At 54.1% G+C, this 17,226-nt stretch overlaps 1 protein-coding gene across 7 annotated transcripts in view; it reads right to left on the reverse strand.

Annotated features, from left to right (window-relative positions):
* Positions 1–17,010, reverse strand: part of LOC133754355 (general transcription factor 3C polypeptide 1-like) — a 91,943-nt gene extending 74,933 nt beyond the window's left edge. For 5 of the 7 annotated variants that reach the window (XM_062184841.1, XM_062184845.1, XM_062184844.1 and 2 more), the window contains exons 1-6: positions 16,733–17,009; positions 11,378–11,587; positions 9,288–9,464; positions 8,896–9,039; positions 6,750–6,846; positions 2,442–2,565 (exon numbers count right to left, since the gene is read on the reverse strand). In XM_062184841.1, coding sequence (XP_062040825.1) covers positions 2,442–2,565; positions 6,750–6,846; positions 8,896–9,039; positions 9,288–9,464; positions 11,378–11,587; positions 16,733–16,953 — 973 coding nt within the window. In that variant the 5' untranslated portion in view covers positions 16,954–17,009. Of the gene's footprint in view, positions 1–1,873; positions 1,912–2,441; positions 2,566–6,749; positions 6,847–8,895; positions 9,040–9,287; positions 9,465–11,377; positions 11,588–16,732 lie in introns of those variants that run through there. The other 2 variants (XM_062184847.1, XM_062184840.1) reach the window with 2 other exon arrangements.
* Positions 17,011–17,226: the final 216 nt, after the last annotated feature.

Raw genomic sequence — 17,226 nt, forward strand, 5'->3', positions numbered from 1 at the left:
CATGGCAGGCAGTAGCTTAACCTGCTATGCCCCAACACAGGCTCCCGCCACTCTTTTAATGTTAGTTTCCTCAAATATTTGGTGAAGCATTAAGATGCTGCCTAGGGGTGGGCATTTTGTCAGGTGGTTAAGATGCCCATGGGGCCTGTGCTGTGGCGCAGTGGGTTAAAGCCCTGGTCTGAAGTGTCAGCATCCCATATGGGCACCAGTTCTAGTCCCAGCTGCTCCTCTTCCGATCCAGCTCTCTGCTATGGCCTGGGAAAGCAGTAGAAGACGGTCCAAGTCCTTGGGCCCCTGCACCTGCATGGGAGACCTGGAAGAAGCTCCTGGCTTCAGATCGGTGCAGCTCTGGCTGTTGTGGCCATCTGGGTAGTAAACCAGCAGATGGAAGACCTCTCTCTCTTTCTCTACCTCTCTCTGTAACTTTTTCAAATAAATAAAAATAAAACTTTAAAATAAAAAAAGAAGATGCCCATATCCCACAGTAGAGTACCTGTTCCACCGCTCGCTAGCCTAGCTTCCTGGGACTGCCCCTCACAGTGGAGTTCAACATCCGACTCTGACTCCAGTTTGCTGCTAATGCAGACCCTGGGAGGCAGCGAGATAGCTCAGTTAACTGAGCTCCTCCCACCCACACTTGGGACCTGGACTGCATTCCTGGCTCCCGGCCCCAGTGGTTGGGGCATTTAGGGAGTGAACTAGTGGCTGGGAGATACCTTTCTCTATTTCTTTCTCTTTCTGCCTCTCAAATAAGTAAAACTATATACATATATACATAAACTAAAACACTGCCGAGGTCCTGTGTTGTGGAGTGGGGGGAGCAGGAGGAGACAGGCTGTCATCGAGTGGGCACCAGTGTGGGCTGAGCCAGCACAGGTGGCTGTTTTGCTGGGAGACCCCCAGATTTCAGTATTGGGAGGACTCTTCTCTCAGAACAGCCAGCCTCCAGCCTTGGCCTAGGGGGCTGCAGTCTGCCTGTCAGTGTCCCAGGAGTCCACATTCCCTCTTAGGAAGCTACCAGAGGATGTCACCATCAAACGACAGGAGAGACCAAGAGGCAGCGCCACTGGGAAAGGAGACTGAGGGAACTCTCACCAACAGAGACTGTCACTGTCCCCATTCTCTGCACCGCAGTGGCCCCGGCCTGGTCCTATGTCTGCCTTGGGATACCGCCAGACTTCTGTCTTTGTGGGAAAGGCTGAGCACTATAGGGAAAGGGGCCCAGGGGGACGTCTTCTCCCACAGATTGCCAACCAGTCTTCTCCCCGCCAGGCCCATCCACCCTTGCGCCTTCCAAGGTGCCTGCAACCTGCAGCTGTTCCATTTATTTCCGGTTCTGAGCCATCCATCCACACTGCCACCCTTCACAGGCGCCCAGCTCCCCCAGCTGCTCAGTCAGTCACCATCAGTCCACCTGTGTCTGACGTCAAAATCCTGTCACCAGCCCTCCCCCCGCCACTTCCTGTCCCATCTTCTCTTGCCAGTCCCTTCTCTTCACGACCGGGGTGTCTGGGTAGAGGGCAAATGAATGCATTTATTCCTCCTCTTTTACTGAAAGCTCTGACTCCCAGCTTTTAAAATGGTTCTGGCTCATCCGGACTGACAGTGATCAAGAAGGGACCCCAGGAGGTTTTAGGGCGTCCCGTCTTTCATTTCGTTGCTTTAGAAGCTTCAGATCCTATCTCTACCATACAGAGCGCTTGACCTCTCCTAAGTTACTCGGCATTTTCACTTGAATTTTCTGACATGTGAAAAAGTGACAACAGCACCGACCTTACAGGGCCAGGCGACAAGGCCACGTGGCACAAAGAGAGGTTCTTGGAGAAGGCTGGCTGAAGAACAGAGAGGCTTAGTGGAGGCTGCACCCAGAGTAGCTGCAATGCTGCTTTCAATGACCTCTGGAGACTTGACCTAAATAGCAAAGAGTGGATCCGACCTTTGGCGTCAGATTCTGCTAATGCACACCCTGGGAGGCGGTGGTGATAAGCCAAATACTTGGATTCCTGCACCCACGTGGGAGACTGCATTGATTTCATGGTTACTAGCTTCCACCTGGCCCAACCCTGGCTGTTGCAGGCATTTGGAAAGTGGACCAGCAGATGAAGAGATTTTTGTCTCTGCCTTTCAAATATGTAAAAATAAAATAGCATGTTTTTAAGTCCCCCCCCCAAAAAAAAAAGGAGCAAAGGACACCACGAACTTGGCATGTTGGGGGGTACAAGCCTGCCCCGCTTCCATTCGGCAAACATTCCCCACACGCTTCTTACAGGGAAGGACTTGAGCCAGGCACGGAGGGGTAAAGAGTTGCATAAATAAGTGAATCATCCTACTGCAGGGCAGAGGGTACCCGGAGAGAAAGGCTGGGCTGGGAAGACGGACAGGAGCCATAGGCCAGCCCAGCCCAGCCCACCCGGGACCAGAGCTGAGCCTCGGATCTTTACCTTTCTTGGTCTTACAGGGCCCACATTCAGGGTGAATCTCTTGCAAGGGAAGAGACACGACCTTGGCGAGTCCGGCATTCAGCATGTATTGGTACAGGCGCTTAAACGTCCTTTCACACAGCCCCTGCCAAGACAAAAGCAACTGTCAGGCGCAAGCGAGGAATCCGAAACCACTGGGGAGCTGCAGACGTGAGCCAGTGCAGGACCTGAGCTACTGGGCTCTCGAGTGGAGAAACGCTGGAGGCACTGCCCAGCAAACACAGCCAAGGAATGCTCTCAAGGAATAAAACGAGGCCCAGAGCCCTGGTTTCCAAACACCACCTTCTGAGGCCAAGACGTGGACAGGTGTCTGCCTAACGAGATCCCCAAGGGGACCACAGGGTGGGAATGAGGCAGGTGGCCACAGAGATGGAAGCAGACTTTCCACATGGGCCCTTGCACAGTGTGTGGATCTTTTTAACCATGTAAGAATATTAATCATACATCTCCTACAGGTAGGGGAACAAATAGGAGAAAATATATCTTAAAATGCCTTTTGGGATGTTTTTAAGAAAGTCGTTCAGCTATGAAGTTACAACAAACGATGAGGGTACATCCAGGGTACTGCTCCTACTTCTGCCCAGGAGGAGAGGACCACAACGATCGCATTCACTGTCTCACCGCAGGGGCCGTCAAAGGCACGCCTTTCCCTCTACGTGTTTATGTATTGATTCGAAAGGCAGAGACAAAGAGGGAGCAAGTCAAAGACAGGGACAGAGGACGGTGCTCCTGTCCACTGATTCACTCCCCAAATGCCTGCAACAGATGGCGGCGGGGCCAGGCCAAAGCCAGGAGCCAGGAACCCCATCCAGATCTCCCATGTGGGCGGTAGAGCCCCAGGTACTGGAGCCATCCCCAGCTTAGGAAGCAGGAATTAATAGCAGCACTGGGACTTGAACCCGGGCACGCCAATATGGGATGCAGACATCCTAACTAGCGTCTCATTTGCTCTGCCAAATGCCCACGGCTACATGTTTCTGAAAAAAGTAATTCACTTCCCAACATCAGGGTGGAAGATTTCATATCAGGGGGACAAAAAACCAGAAACCAGATTCTGGTTTCCCTTAAGATGTAAGATCTGGCAACCAGTGCCAGAAGTGCAGCTGCCCGAGCCCCCACTGCCCCTGGAGTTGGCGCGAGCTGAGGACCGGCTGCTTCCGTTCAGCAGGACATGCTGTCCCCAGGGCCGCGGCCTTCATGCTCCCTATCAGAACCACGGATGGTGAAACCGAAGGTCAGCTGCTGTTTATTCCCATTTCTGGGCTGCTTTTCTGTAGCTGTCATTGAGAGGAAAGGGCATTTCCTAAGGTGACCGCTATCACAGCGTTGTCCTACACTGGGCCCATCTGACTCCTGTGTCCCACCCTCCTGACCACTGCTGCTATTGGATTGTGTAGCACCTGGAAGAGAAAGGCAAGGTGCCACTGCTCTAAGGTAGACTGGACCGGAGGAGGCACGCAGGACTGAGGGCTGCTCTGTGCCTCTCCTAGGCTTCCTCTTACCCTCCAAGAGAGAGGCAGTGAGCAGACAGACGCCTGGGGTGGCTTCCTCCACACAGGTGGACGCTCAGCAGAACATATGGGCACCCAAAACCACAGATGACTCCCACGGGGCCCATTCAGACCCAGTGGCTTGTAAATGGCGTCCATCGTTAATCTAGCCGGGCCCCCAGCATCACAGAAAGACCCTATGGAAACTTATCCATCAATCCCCCAGCCCTCAACATATGGCACGAGGCCTGGACCACCCTAAGTGAGCAAGGATGATGTAATCCTGCCTTCCAGGGGCTGTCATCAAGGACTCGTACCATCTGCCCAGCAAAGAGAGGGAGCAGCAGCAGGAGCCTCCTCACTCTTCAAGAGACAGCACCCAAGTTCATGGCCCCAGCCTCATCCCAGACTGACTCTTCACCAAACCCCTCTCAGCCTTCTCTGACTCCTGCTGCTGACAGCCATGGCCAGCAGAATGTCCCAGAAGATCTGCACATTCAATAAATCTTAAAATCAAAATTGTCAGGCCAGTGCTGTGGTGTAGTGGGTAAAGCCTCTGCCTGCAGTGCTGGCATCCCATATGGGCGCCGATTCGAGTCCCAGTAGCTCCACTTCTGATCCAGCTCTCTGCTGTGGCTGAAGAAAGCCATTGAAGATGGCCCAAGTCCTTGGGACCCTGCACCCATGTGGGAGACCCGGAAGAAGTTCCTGGCTCCTGGCTTGGAATGAATCAGCCTAGATCCGCCCCTTGTGGCCTTTTGGGGATTGAACCAGCAGATGGAAGACCTCTCTCTCTTTCTCTGCCTCTCTGTAATGCTGCCTTTCAAATAAATAAATACATCTTTAAAAAAAAAAATCAAATCTGTCCTGTGCCTCCTTCTCTCCCAACTGCTGTGTGCTTCATTCACGCATCCATCTGACAAACATCCACCAGGCCCCAACACGGCCAGGCACCTTGGCCAGCAGCACCCGCTCTGACCATGGAAGCTACATGGACTTCATCTTCAGGTCCTTCTGCTTCCTGCGCCTCGACATCCTGGCTCAGCCACTCACCGGTTCGTTTCACCCCTAAAATGCTTCTCAAAACAATTCAGGCCTCCCTGGCCACGGCTGCCACCCCCACCCATTTCAATGGCCCTCCCTTGGCCTGTCCATCTTCCCCAAACACTCAGCAGTGCTTTGGCCCAAGGACCAGCATCATAGGTCCCCTTTCTTTTCCAGCCATCCCCCCAGCACCCCAGCATCAGCCACCCCCAGTGACCTCTACAAACGTCCCATGGGCTCCCCAATTCCGGGCCTCTGCGTGAGCTGCTCTCCTTGGCTGAAATGCCAATGCACCTGTCCGCCTGGGCAAGGGCCCCCCTGGAGTGTCACTTGCCCTGTGAAGCTGTCCCCGGCCTCTGTCACTGAGCTCGGAGGCATTCTTCGCCTGCCCCTCCATTAGAACAGCTCTGTGACACAGACCCGTCACCCTGGTTCGCTGTTGCCCTCTTAGGGTGGAGCACGGTTCTGACTCAAAGGAGACACCTGCTACGGTGTTTGTTGAATGGATAAGTGAAAGAATGGCCTGCAGCAGTCAACTCTTGTCTCTCATGCAGCCCACAGTGCTGACCCCAGGGCACAGCAGCCCCAGCTCCCTGCCCCAGCAACTCCAGGGCAGAAGTCTCCAATCTCCGAAGTCAGCCAGGGCCAGTGTGGGGGGTCGGGACTTCCTTCACCTCTGCTAGGGTCTCCTGAGAGAGGCCTTCTCAAGCGGCCTTTTATTTCCTACTTTTGTTAGTCAGCTAGAAAGCACGGTGCACGTGATCACAGATGGCGCTGACGCTCGGCCTCGGGGTCTGAGGGTCACACAAAGGAGGGGGCTGGGGGCGGGGGCTGCCCAGTGCACACCTAGCTCCAGCTCACTGTTGTCAGGACAGGCTGCAGGCTCAGAGCTGCAGATTTTTCAAGGGAAGCTGGAGAAAGGAAAATGGAGGTTTTTTTTCCCCAAATACACACCTAGGTGTGTATATGAAATCTCCATTTTCAAAAAAAAGAAAAAGCTAAGTCAAATTGATTTTTCACAAGCCAGGTGTGACCCACAAGCCTCTGGTTTATAACCTTGGCTTTGAAGAGACTTGGGCGTGCAGTGACCCTGCAGCGAGTTCTGATTTCCGAACGAGGAAATCGGAGACCAGAGCTGCACCAGTGTGGCACAGGAGGACCAGTGGCAACGACAGTCCTTGTGGCTGTGATATGTGACCACAGAGCAGGTCCCCACGAACCTTCACCTCACATGCGACGCTCTGTGCTCCAACCTCCAGGGCTGTCTTGGCGCCCTCCTGTTCCTGACGTGCACTCCTGCAGGGAGCAGCACCCCCCCTCCCTTCTGCTCTTCCTCTCGTGCTCACTCTGTGACTCAGTCACTGCTCCTGGACCAGAGATGAGGCAGGGCCGAGGTGCTCTGGGCCCTGTCCTCTCCTCTTCTGCTCCGTCATCGCAGCCTAAGCCCGCTGGGGACAATCACGGGAGGAAGTGTAAACCTGAGGATTTACCACTCTCCGTGTGAACCTTGACAGCTGGGCCAAGAGCAACGGCTGGGAGGGCAGGGAAATCGGGCCCTGGCATGGAGCCTTTTCTCACCCTCCAAAAGGGAAGACAGCCCGATCCTTTGGGGTGCACCGCAGGGCTCGGGGCTGCAATTCCTTGTCTAGGCTGAGGCAGCTCGCCAGGCTGGGCACAGGTCAGGGTCAGCCTGGCACCCCGGGCCCCCCCCCCACGCCCCCCCCTCCCAGCTCACCAGTTCCTCCCTCAGCCTGCCCAGTGTCTCGATGCGGTTACTCCGTGCGCTCAGCATCACCGACAGCTTCTCCATGAGGATGTCGTATTTGCTCCTCCTGCGAGAGACACCACACAGTTGACTTCTTCAAACTCACCGTCTGGCCCAGGCTCAAGGTCTCAACCATCATCCAGGTTGGAAGTGGAGCAGCCGGGACAAGAACCAGCACCCATATGGAACGCCAGTGTTCCAAGTGGTGGCTCAACATGCTCTATGCACCACAATGTGAGCCCTGAGCCCTGACATTTTTATAACACTTTGAAGTCTAGGAAGCTTTTCTTACAACATTTCCTTATAAATCACCCGGCAAAGAAAGATGGAGATAATTACATCGAGAAGTGAATCAGCTTTTTCCAAACTTCAGGTCCAAGACGCTAGCCTGAGTCTTCCTTCCCTAAACCCAGTGCTTACTTCACGCCCTCCTGACACTTCGCTCAATCTGGAGCTGCTTTCCACCTGACTTCACAGCGTGCCCGATTCCACCTGTCAGCTCATTTCTATAATGAAGCGGATGTTACAATAAATACTTCCAAGCTCATGGTCACCAAAAGACTCAACTGAAGAGCTCAGGGCTCCTGGCTGCGTGTGCCCTGGGGAGCCCGGAGCAGGGACACAGGTCAGCCACATGAGGGCAGCTTGGCCTGACTCACATCCAAGGGGAAGGCAGAGCACACGGATGAGACCTCAACATTGCACCCACTTCTCAATCGGTGAAAGAATGAATGAAGGGGCAGATATGTACAGCACATGAACTACCATGCGTAGGAGCACTGAGTCATGGCCATCTTACACAGAAGAAACCACAGTCCATAGTGGTCAGCACCTTTGCCCAAGGGAAAGGCAGTAACTGGAGTACAGTGCCTGACTTCATCCGGAGCTTCCTCCCCTTCCCCAGGATTCTCACCCTACGTTCTTTGTAGATTACAGGCCGCCCACCAACTTCAAGTGCAGTAACAGCATCATGTAACTAATGGATGGTGTGACTAATTAGAAACTAGAAACCAATTCACCAAACAGAATTCTCTTCAATGCAGGTTTCCAAAACAGAGACTGAAAGATAAACTAGGAGTCTGGGACATTTTGATGGTGGGTGTGCTTGAAGGCGAGTCAGGACTACCAGACACGTGACCGGAGCACAGGGGCAGCTTTTGTTCCTGGAGGTTTGGAGTCAGGACAGGCTGCACATGAGTATCATGCACTGTCTGGGCCAAGCCCTGGGCAAGGCAGTAGGCACTGTCAACTTGAAAGGGACACTTAATCCTGACTGTTCACTCCCCTTCCTTTTGGAGGCTGGCCCTGGCCACCAGGGTCAAGGGCAGGGACTTCCTCAACCACCCTGTCCGTCTGCCCACCTCCACTCCAGGCACTGGTGGCCAGGCGTGGGCCACTCAAAGGCACCCACTTGTCCTTCACTCCCTGCACTTGGCTTCTGTTCTTCTCACTCAGGAGGGCATGGGGCTGCCAGAATTAGAGTGAGACCTCTGCGGGGTGGTGGAAGCTTTCTTTCTCCCATCGCTGTGCCAGGAAATTAGTCTCCCCAACAGCAAGGATTAACGGGTGAGAGGTAACTTACTCTCAGAGACATCCTGGTCCTCAAAAAGGAGTGTGCCTATTACAACAGCCTGTGCAATAGCACAGCCCACGCTATGATACCCAGCTAGAGTATCCTGCACTGTAAGCACTTGGCAGAACCTTGCCTTCTTATCCCAGTGGGTGGATTATCACGGTTGTGTTGCAAAAACCTCCAATCTGAAATGGACATAATCCAACCACAACTCTGCCACCACAGCAACTCAAGTTTGATGTTTTTTTTTTTTTACACCTTTGGTTCTCACCTTTAATGAGAACTAAAAAAGTTCTCACCAAAATGATAAAAGTTCCCATTGTTGAGCTACAGAGTAGCAGGCATTTTTTTTTTTTTTTTTGTCCTTTTCTAATTTCCAGGCTTTCTAAGTGAGCAGGACTTATTTTCAACAGAAACAGACAACTAAATGTCTTCTTTGGAAAGCCACAGTCATATTCTCATTTGGCCTCTAATGATTTTTGAAAGCATCATGCTCGTGGCTGCAGTACAAGTCGCCGAAGGCTTTGTTCCCTTCTAGCATACCTGTCCACGTGAAAGCGGTTGAGGAGGAGGAGGATCGAGTGCTGCTGGGCTCCAGTGGGCAGCCGGATCACGTGGGACTGCATTGTGATGAGCCCGTTTTTGTTCAGGATTTTCCTGTGATAGTGAAGCTTCCCAGCATCGACCCTGGAGGAGGAGGAGGGGGAAGGGGAGGAGGGTGTGGGTCACGTCGTTTTGGTTTGCTGGTAGTTTTAGCACCACAGTGTAGGGAGTCTCTCCCCCAGACGTACGCACCGACACACACTGACCCAGCCAACCCAAGAGAACAGTCAGAGATTTTTAAAAATCCCCAGGGAAGACAAGGCAGCAGCCCCTGCATTTGGGAGGCAGGTTGTGGTGGTCAGTGAGCCCCACATGCAAATCCTCCCCCTTACTTGAAGGCACTGCTGTGCAGGTCTCGCTGCAGCTCCCCCTGCCACCTGGACCGGCCCAGTCGCTCCAGGATGCAGTAGGAGAAGTCGGGGAGCTTCAGGTCAGGATCCCCCTCCTGGCCTATCAGGGCCCGGTAACGCATGGCCTGGGAGGCAACGATGATCAGCTTCTTCCCCCACCTGCAAGTCAGAAACACCCACGTGAAGAAACAGGTCGAAGCGATTTTATGAAAATGGAAATCTGAAAAAGCAGATTTAGAACTATCGTTTTCTGGGTTCCCAGAAGGCCATCATGTTCCGAAGTGGGTCTGCCGTCCTAGAACCCCACAGTGTGCTGAATGAACAGGGCTGACCTGTTACTTCCTGGCTGATGCCCTGCAGGGCTCGCCAAGGCACTCAGACCAAATCCACACCCTCGCCCCGGCCTGGAAGGCCCCCCCTGCCTCGCTCACTTCATCTTCACCCACAGGGGCCTTCTTGTGCCAGTAAGAAGTGTCAGGGTCACTGTCCTGGCTCTTCCGTCTGCCTAGCTGCTGCCCTGTCCCCGATCCTCAGATGGCTGATTCCTTCCCATCACCCAGGCCTTCCAGAAAACGTCAGCCAGAGCTCCAGTCCCACTCAACCATTCCCAGGCTCTTCACAGCACCTAGCACTCACAAACAGCCAAGGGGGGAGGAGGGGGCGGGCAACATTCTCGTCCATCCTCCTTAATTCAAACACAGGCACACCCCCAACTTGTTCATAAGGATACCCTGAGTGCCTAGAATGAGCTGGGCACAGGGTGGGTGCTCAGCAAGTGTACTTAAGTGAATGACCATGCCAAGTGCACTGGACTGATAGACCTTCAGAGTCAGCAACACCCAACTGTGCTGTCAGTGACTTCTCTCTGCTGGACAACAGATCTGATGGGTCAAAGATAATGTCCAGAAAGAAGTAAAAAGTTTGCAAGCAAGGTGCTGCAAGACGCCTCATTCCCATGCAGGGGCCCACAGTCCAAGCTGTCCACCGCTCCCACTGATAGCTGAAGCTCTACCTCCAGCAGAGGCTGGCCTGAGTTAGGCTCATGCCTGGGGCAGAGCGACCCTCCCCATGCACACTCTAGGAGCCCAGCCCTGGCCCTGCATCAGGGAGTTGTACAGGAGGTGCTGTGGAGAGCACGCCCCTTGCTCACCACGTGGTATCATGTTACTGGACCAGAGGCCTCCCTTTCCTGGGTGAAGGAGTCACCAAGGGTCCACATGCCACAGCTCATGGGCTGCCAAGCCCTCGCCTCTCCCTTCTTCCCGGCCCTAGCCTGGCCACACCGCCCAGACCTGTCTAGCCTGATGGCTTTCCTTCCCCCTGATTCCACCACCACGCAGACAAAAAGAAAAAGGAAGAAGCTGTGTCAATACACTGTTTGGGCCTATAATGAGTTGTCTGTGTAAGTCAGCGAGGACCGTATGGCCTGTCTTCCAAGTGGATGCTAACACATAGTAAACAGAGTCCACATGACGCTCAGGGTGACAAACTCAGGATCCTTTTTCTCAAAACCCTCACTAAGTTAAATTCTAAGAGGTCACTTGGGAGAAAGTTTGAACGCAGTGGAGTGGCTTTGCTGCTCTTTGTTTTCTTCCCCAGATGGCTTTCCTAGCCCACACCATTGTAATTCCAATGACTCTGGACATCATTGGCAATTATCTGGCTCAGTGACTCCTGCTGGTTCTGGTTTGCTGACTGTGACATCAGATACTGCCCAAGCATTGCGCCAAGTGCCAGAACGCTACGATAAACACAGCCGGTCTCTACCTTCAAGAGGCTGACCTCCTGAGGACTTGCACAGGGATGGCTCTGCGGCCCAGGGCCCAGCTAGGACAAGAGAACAAAAAGGCAACTTCCAAATGTCAGCTGCCTGCCGCAACCATGCACACAAACAGAGGGACAGATAGGAGCCCTGACCTCAATCAGCCCAGCTGCAGTGGGGTGAAGCGGGCTGAGAGCTGGCTTAGAGCAGGGTTGGCAACCTCCAAGAGACGCTGGGGCCAAAGACCCGAGCCGAGTGCTCTGACCACACCCCTGACGTGAGGGGTTCCTGACGGGGGTGAACCAGTTACCTGTCAAAGGCTTCCACCATCGTACAACGCGGCTGCAGAGACTTGGTCCTGATGTCGCTGGTGATGTTCTTCCTCTCCTTAAAGTACCGACACGAGCCCTGGATGCCATCCTTGTTCTCTAAGATCATGTGAATGGGGTAGACATCCTCCAGAGGGACCGGGTCCCTCCTGGACTCCAAAATGCCAGTTTCCAAGTCAATCTCCTCGTACCTAGGGGGAAAAGCACAGGCGGCAAACCCAGCTGAGCTTCGGCAATGACGCCTGCGCAGTGAGTGCCTCTGACAGGCTCTAGCCGAGATCAGAGAGAAAGAGCTGAGACTGCAGTGTCCCTACTGCAAGATGCAAACAGCCTTGACAAGCAGGGTCCTGCCTTTTAACAACAGAGAAGAGAGAATGCGGACCTTCCCAGGGTCTCCCAAGCTGGCCCCAGAAGTTGGGTGCTGGGGCCGGCGCCGTGGCTTAACAGGCTAATCCTCCGCCTTGCGGCGCCGGCACACCGGGTTCTAGTCCCGGTCGGGGCACCGATCCTGTCCCGGTTGTCCCTCTTCCAGGCCAGCTCTCTGCTGTGGCCAGGGAGTGCAGTGGAGGATGGCCCAAGTTCTTGGGCCCTGCACCCCATGGGAGACCAGGAGAAGCACCTGGCTCCTGCCATCGGATCAGCGCGGTGCGCCGGCCGCAGCGCGCCTACCGCGGCGGCCATTGGAGGGTGAACCAACGGCAAAGGAAGACCTTTCTCTCTGGCTCCCTCTACTGTCCACTCTGCCTGTCAAAAAAAAAAAAAAAAAAAAAAAGAAGTTGGGTGCTGGGACCCAAACTGCCTTACTGGCCCCAGTCACGGCCCCCTTTGGTTTCCCTCCAAACGTGGTTGTGGGACTCCAGGCCACCACATTGGGACTGAGCGATTCAGGGCATTCCTCCCCTAAGACATCATCTGTCCATCTCTTGGGTACCCTTATCTACTTCCATGGTGTTAACCATCACGCTCATGTGAACCATTCTCACCTCTGAACCCTCAGTCCTGTCTGTGCAATGTCTCCAGTTGTCTATCAAATCCAAGGTTGTGAGTGCCCCTCCCCCCTCCAATCAAGTACCTCCCTGGTGCGACACTGTCCCTTGGCCTCAGCATCTCTGACACGTGCTTTCTCTCCTAGCCAGTCAGCCCCGTAGAGTGAGCTTTCCTTTGAAATCTCATTCACACCCTGCACCAGTCTAGCTGAGGCTTGGTCCACATCCACTTTTCAAGCCTTTTCTTGCCCCCTCTGGGACCTTTGTGCTCTTCTATTTTTGTTGTTGTTGTTGTTTACTTTTATTTATTTGAAAGGTAGAGTTAGAGAGAGGGAGACAGAGAGAGAGGTCTTCCATCCGCTGGTCCATTCCCCAAACAGCTGCCAACAGCCGGGACTGGGCTAGGCCAAGACCAGGAGCCAGGAGCTTCCTCTAGGTCTCCCACGTGGGAGCAGGGGTCTAAGCACTTGGGCCACCCCCTGCAGAACCTCACAGCCGCACCAGCAGGTGGACACGAACCGGTGTCCATGCATGATGCCCTGCTACACCACAGCGCCGGCCCCCCTCTGCGTTCTCAAATCCCGACTTCTCCCCAGCTCCCAGGTAACCACTCTGGCCAGACTGCCCGGCCCCTCTGCAGTGATGCCTTTCTGTCTTCTGTTGAAGCTCCTCATCCTCCACTCTGTCTGCAATGTCCACGCACCTCAGAGCTCCGCTGAAGGCCGCCGACCAGAACACAGTCCCCACCACGTGCTGCTTTCACTTTTGACCTCGTGCAAAAGTCAACCCGCACACAACCACCCTGCTTGTCACTGCAGTACAGCATTCCATAAACGCCTTACTGCACACCGGGCTTGTGCTCATGATTCTGCCCAGTTGTAAGGTGAAGTGTCCTGAGCACGGTCAGGGTGGCTTGGCTAAGCCACGGTGCCAGGCCGGGTAAGTGGCCTGGATGCACTTCTAACCTAGCCTGGGTTCACTGGGACACAGACCTAACGCAAGCCCAGGAGCACTGGCCCCGCTCTCTCCTAGGGATCATCTCAGCCAACGGCTTTCATCACCAAGGACAGGGGATGACTCACCGACGTCTGGCTCGGTCCCTCCCTCTGACCTGCTTTAGCTCCCGTGAGGCCAGATGTTCACTAAACAGAGCTTGCACTTGGACAACCTGAAGGAGCCTCATCCCAACCCCCAGCCGTGTGCCCCCACCAGATGCACACCTCAAGGCTGCTCAGCTGTGTTCCCTGCCTCAGGGGAGGGTATCGGGTTCACTCAGGGGCCCAACATCCTCCTAGAATCCTGTCTCTCCTCACAGCCGATCAGCCACCAATCCTCTGGACTCCGCCGTTGTGGCTGTCTCGATCCTTTTTCCTTAGCCTCTGTTCCACACCTACGATGGCAAGCTGGCCCCTGCCTCGCTGCTATGACCAGACTGCAAAGAGGCTCTCAGCTTCACTCTTTGTCCGTGTCTGACCCTCCCTTGGGTGGCTTCCCACTGTCCTTTTGATAAGGGAGAAACTCTAGAAATGGGAATAAAGGATGGTTGATTAGCTTCTCCAGTGCAAGGCAGAGTGGATTCTGGACCTAGAATTTCTGCATTCAAATTCTGGGTTCTGTTCTTCCTTATTTATTTATTTATTTAAGAGGCAGAATTACAGCCAGAGAGAGGGAGAGATAGAGAGAGAGGTCTTCCATCCTCTGGTTCACTCCTGAAATGGCCACAACAGCCAGAGCTGGGCCAATGCGTAGCCAGGCACCAGTTCTTCTGGGTCTTCCATGTGGGTGCAGGGGCTCAAACACTTGGGCCATCTTCTGCTGCTTTCCTAGGCCATAGCAGAGAGTTGGATCGGAAGTGGAGCAGCCAGGACTTGAACCGATGCCATGTGGGATACAGGCACTGCAGGTGGATACTTAACCTACTACACCACAGCGCTGGCCCTGTGGGTTCTGCTCTTGCTAGTTGATGACCTTGAACAAGTCATTTTGTGCCTTGATGTTCTTTTCAGGAAAACAGGGGTAACATTACCCACCTCTTAAGGTTGTTGTAAAAATGAAACAACTTACTATATGTAAGAAACTTAGAACAGGGACTGGTATTGTGGTGCAGTGGGTTAAGGTGCTGTCTGTGACACTGGTAGATGCCAGCTCTACTTCCAATCCAGCTCCCCACTAATGCACCTGGGAAAACAATGGAAGATGACCAAGTGCTTAGGCCCCCCGCACCCACCAGATGAAGCTCCTGGCTTTGGCCTGGCCCAGTCCTGGCCGTTGTAGCCACTTGGAGTGTGAACCAGCAAATGGAACACCTCTCTGTCTCTCTATGTAATTCTGCCTTTCAAATAAATAAATACATCTTAAAAAAATAAATAAATAAAAGAATCTTAGGGGGTGAGCCCTGTGGCACAGTGGGTTAAGCCTGGGTCTGCAAACCAGCATCCCATATGGGTACCAACTGGAGTCTTGTCTGCCCCACTTTCCATCCAGCTCCCTGCTAATGCACCTGGGAAAGCAACAGAGGAGGGTCCAAGCCCTTGGGGCCCTGCACCTACATGGAAGACCTGGAAGAAGCTCCTGGCTCCTGGCTTTGGCCTGGCTCAGTCTTGGTTATTGTGGCCATTTGTGGGGAGTGAACCAGTGGATGGAAGACCTCTCTCTGTCTCTCCTTATCTCTCTATAACTCTGCCTTTCAAATAAATAAAAATTTTTTTAAAGAAAAGCAAAATTTATTTAAGACAGAAACCTCCAGCCAGAGTGGCCTGGAGGGGAGCCCCAAGAGAGGCAAAATTCCAATAAATATATCTTAAAAAAAAAAAAAGAATCGGGGCTAGCAGTGTGGCATAGCAGGTAAAGCCACTGCATGAAGTGCTGTTGCGGCCAATTGGGGAGCGAACCAGATGAAAGACCTCCCTTTCTCTCTCTGCCTCTCCTCCTCTCTCTAACTCTGACTTTCAAATAAATAAATAAATCTTTAAAACAAATTAAGCTTCTAAGGGCCGATGCCATGGTGCAGGGAGTTAAGCCTCTTGCCTGCAGCATCAGCATCCCATATGGGCACCAGTTTGAGTCCTGGCTGCTCCACTTCCAATCCAGCTCTCTGCTCTCTGGGAAAGCAGTAGGAGATGGCCCAAGTCCTTGGGCCCCTGCACCGATGTGGGAGACCTGGAAAAAAAATGTTCCTGGTTCGGATTGGCACAGCTCTGGCCATTGCCGCCAATTGGGGAGTGAACCAGCGGATGGAAGACCTCTCTCTCTCTCTGTGTAACTCTTTCAAATGAATAAATAAATCTTAAAAAAACAAAGAATCTTAGAACAGTACCAACTCCTAACATGCATCTGTGTGCCAACCCTTATTCCTTGTTCTGTCCTTCTACCCTACACTCCAGCCAAACTTAGTTCTCTTCCTTCGGCCTTTCACATTCCCGCTCTCTGTCCACCATTCTCTTTGCCAACCAGCTGCCTAAATCCAACTTCCAAGCCTTGTCTTGGGTATCACCTCTGGGGACTGCCCCCACCCTCACAATATGGCAGAAGAGCACAGACTCTGGGGGCCGGCACTTGGTTCAGGGATAAAGACACCACCAGGCCTGCATTCCACATGGAAGTCCCCAGGGCTCCTGCTTGCCTCAGCTTCCAGTCCAGCTTCCTGCCAATGCACACCCTGGGAGGCAGCCGATGGCTCAAGTACTTGAGGCCCTGCCACCCACGTGGGAGATCCAGATGGAGTTCCAGGCTCTAGGCTTTGGCTAGCCCAGCAGGCCCAGCTGTTGCGGGCATTTGGGGAGTGAGCAAGCAGATGGCAGCCCACTGTTTCTGTCTCTTGTCTTTCAAATCAATGAAAAGAAAGAAAAAAGACTCCGGAGACATACAGAGTTCAAATCAATGCTCCTTGCTTGTCCCCTGTGCACGCCTCAGTTTACACCCCTGTAAAGTGGGACAGACGACAGCACCTACTTCCAGGGGGTCACGGTGTGGACCGACCTCCCCAAGCTCCTAAAACGGAACTGCAGAGTCGTACCTGGTCCGTGCTCGGGTTATCAGCGCGATTCCTAAACTGGCTGCTGTGCGCACTTGCCCTGGTCCAACCCTGAGCGTTCCACAGGAACTGCCTTCCTGCTCCCGTCCTACGTCCAATTTCATGGAAATACTCTCTGAATGCAGCCCGCCCGGATATAACAGGGTTACCATCAGATGATCCCCAGCTCCTGGGCCCCACCTGGTCCCCACATCAGGTGCTGCCCACCACACTCCGGGTCTGGGTTTCTCCCGCCCCGGTTCGCTCCATTCCCTGCCCCCTCCCCAACCCCATCAGGACCCGGGCCCTGCGCCCGCCCGCAGGCCCAGGCCGCTCACCGATCCTGGAGCTGGAGGTCTGGTCGCTCCCGAGGCTCCTCATAGAAGCTGATTCCTGGGTGCGTGGCAAGGGCCCGCCACAGAAACTCCTGCGTGTAGGGCTCCAACGGCAAAGGGAAAGGCGGCACGCGCGTTTCCAGGCGGCTCCACAGCGCGGGCAGACATAGGCCATCGAGCCCCTCCAGGGCCACCTCGTCCAACAACGACTCCAAGGCGTCCATTGCCGCTTCACTTAGCAGCCCCCGCGGCGCCTGCGCACCGCGGCGCCAGGCGGCCTTTCCCAGCGCGCCTGCGCACAAGGATCTGTGGCCGCCGGAGGCGGGTCGCACCCCGGGATCTGAGGAGGCGTTCTAGCGCGCCTCCGTGACGTCACTCGCTTTGGAGGCGGGCTCAGCAAGCGGCGCTCCACCGCCATTGGTCGGGAGCCCTGCAGTAACCAGGGGAACTGCAAACAGTGTAGGGGCAGCTTCCGGTTCGAGCACCCGTAACCGCCG

Source organism: Lepus europaeus (assembly GCF_033115175.1).
Source record: "Lepus europaeus isolate LE1 chromosome 21 unlocalized genomic scaffold, mLepTim1.pri SUPER_21_unloc_9, whole genome shotgun sequence".
Classification (NCBI taxonomy): domain Eukaryota; kingdom Metazoa; phylum Chordata; class Mammalia; order Lagomorpha; family Leporidae; genus Lepus; species Lepus europaeus.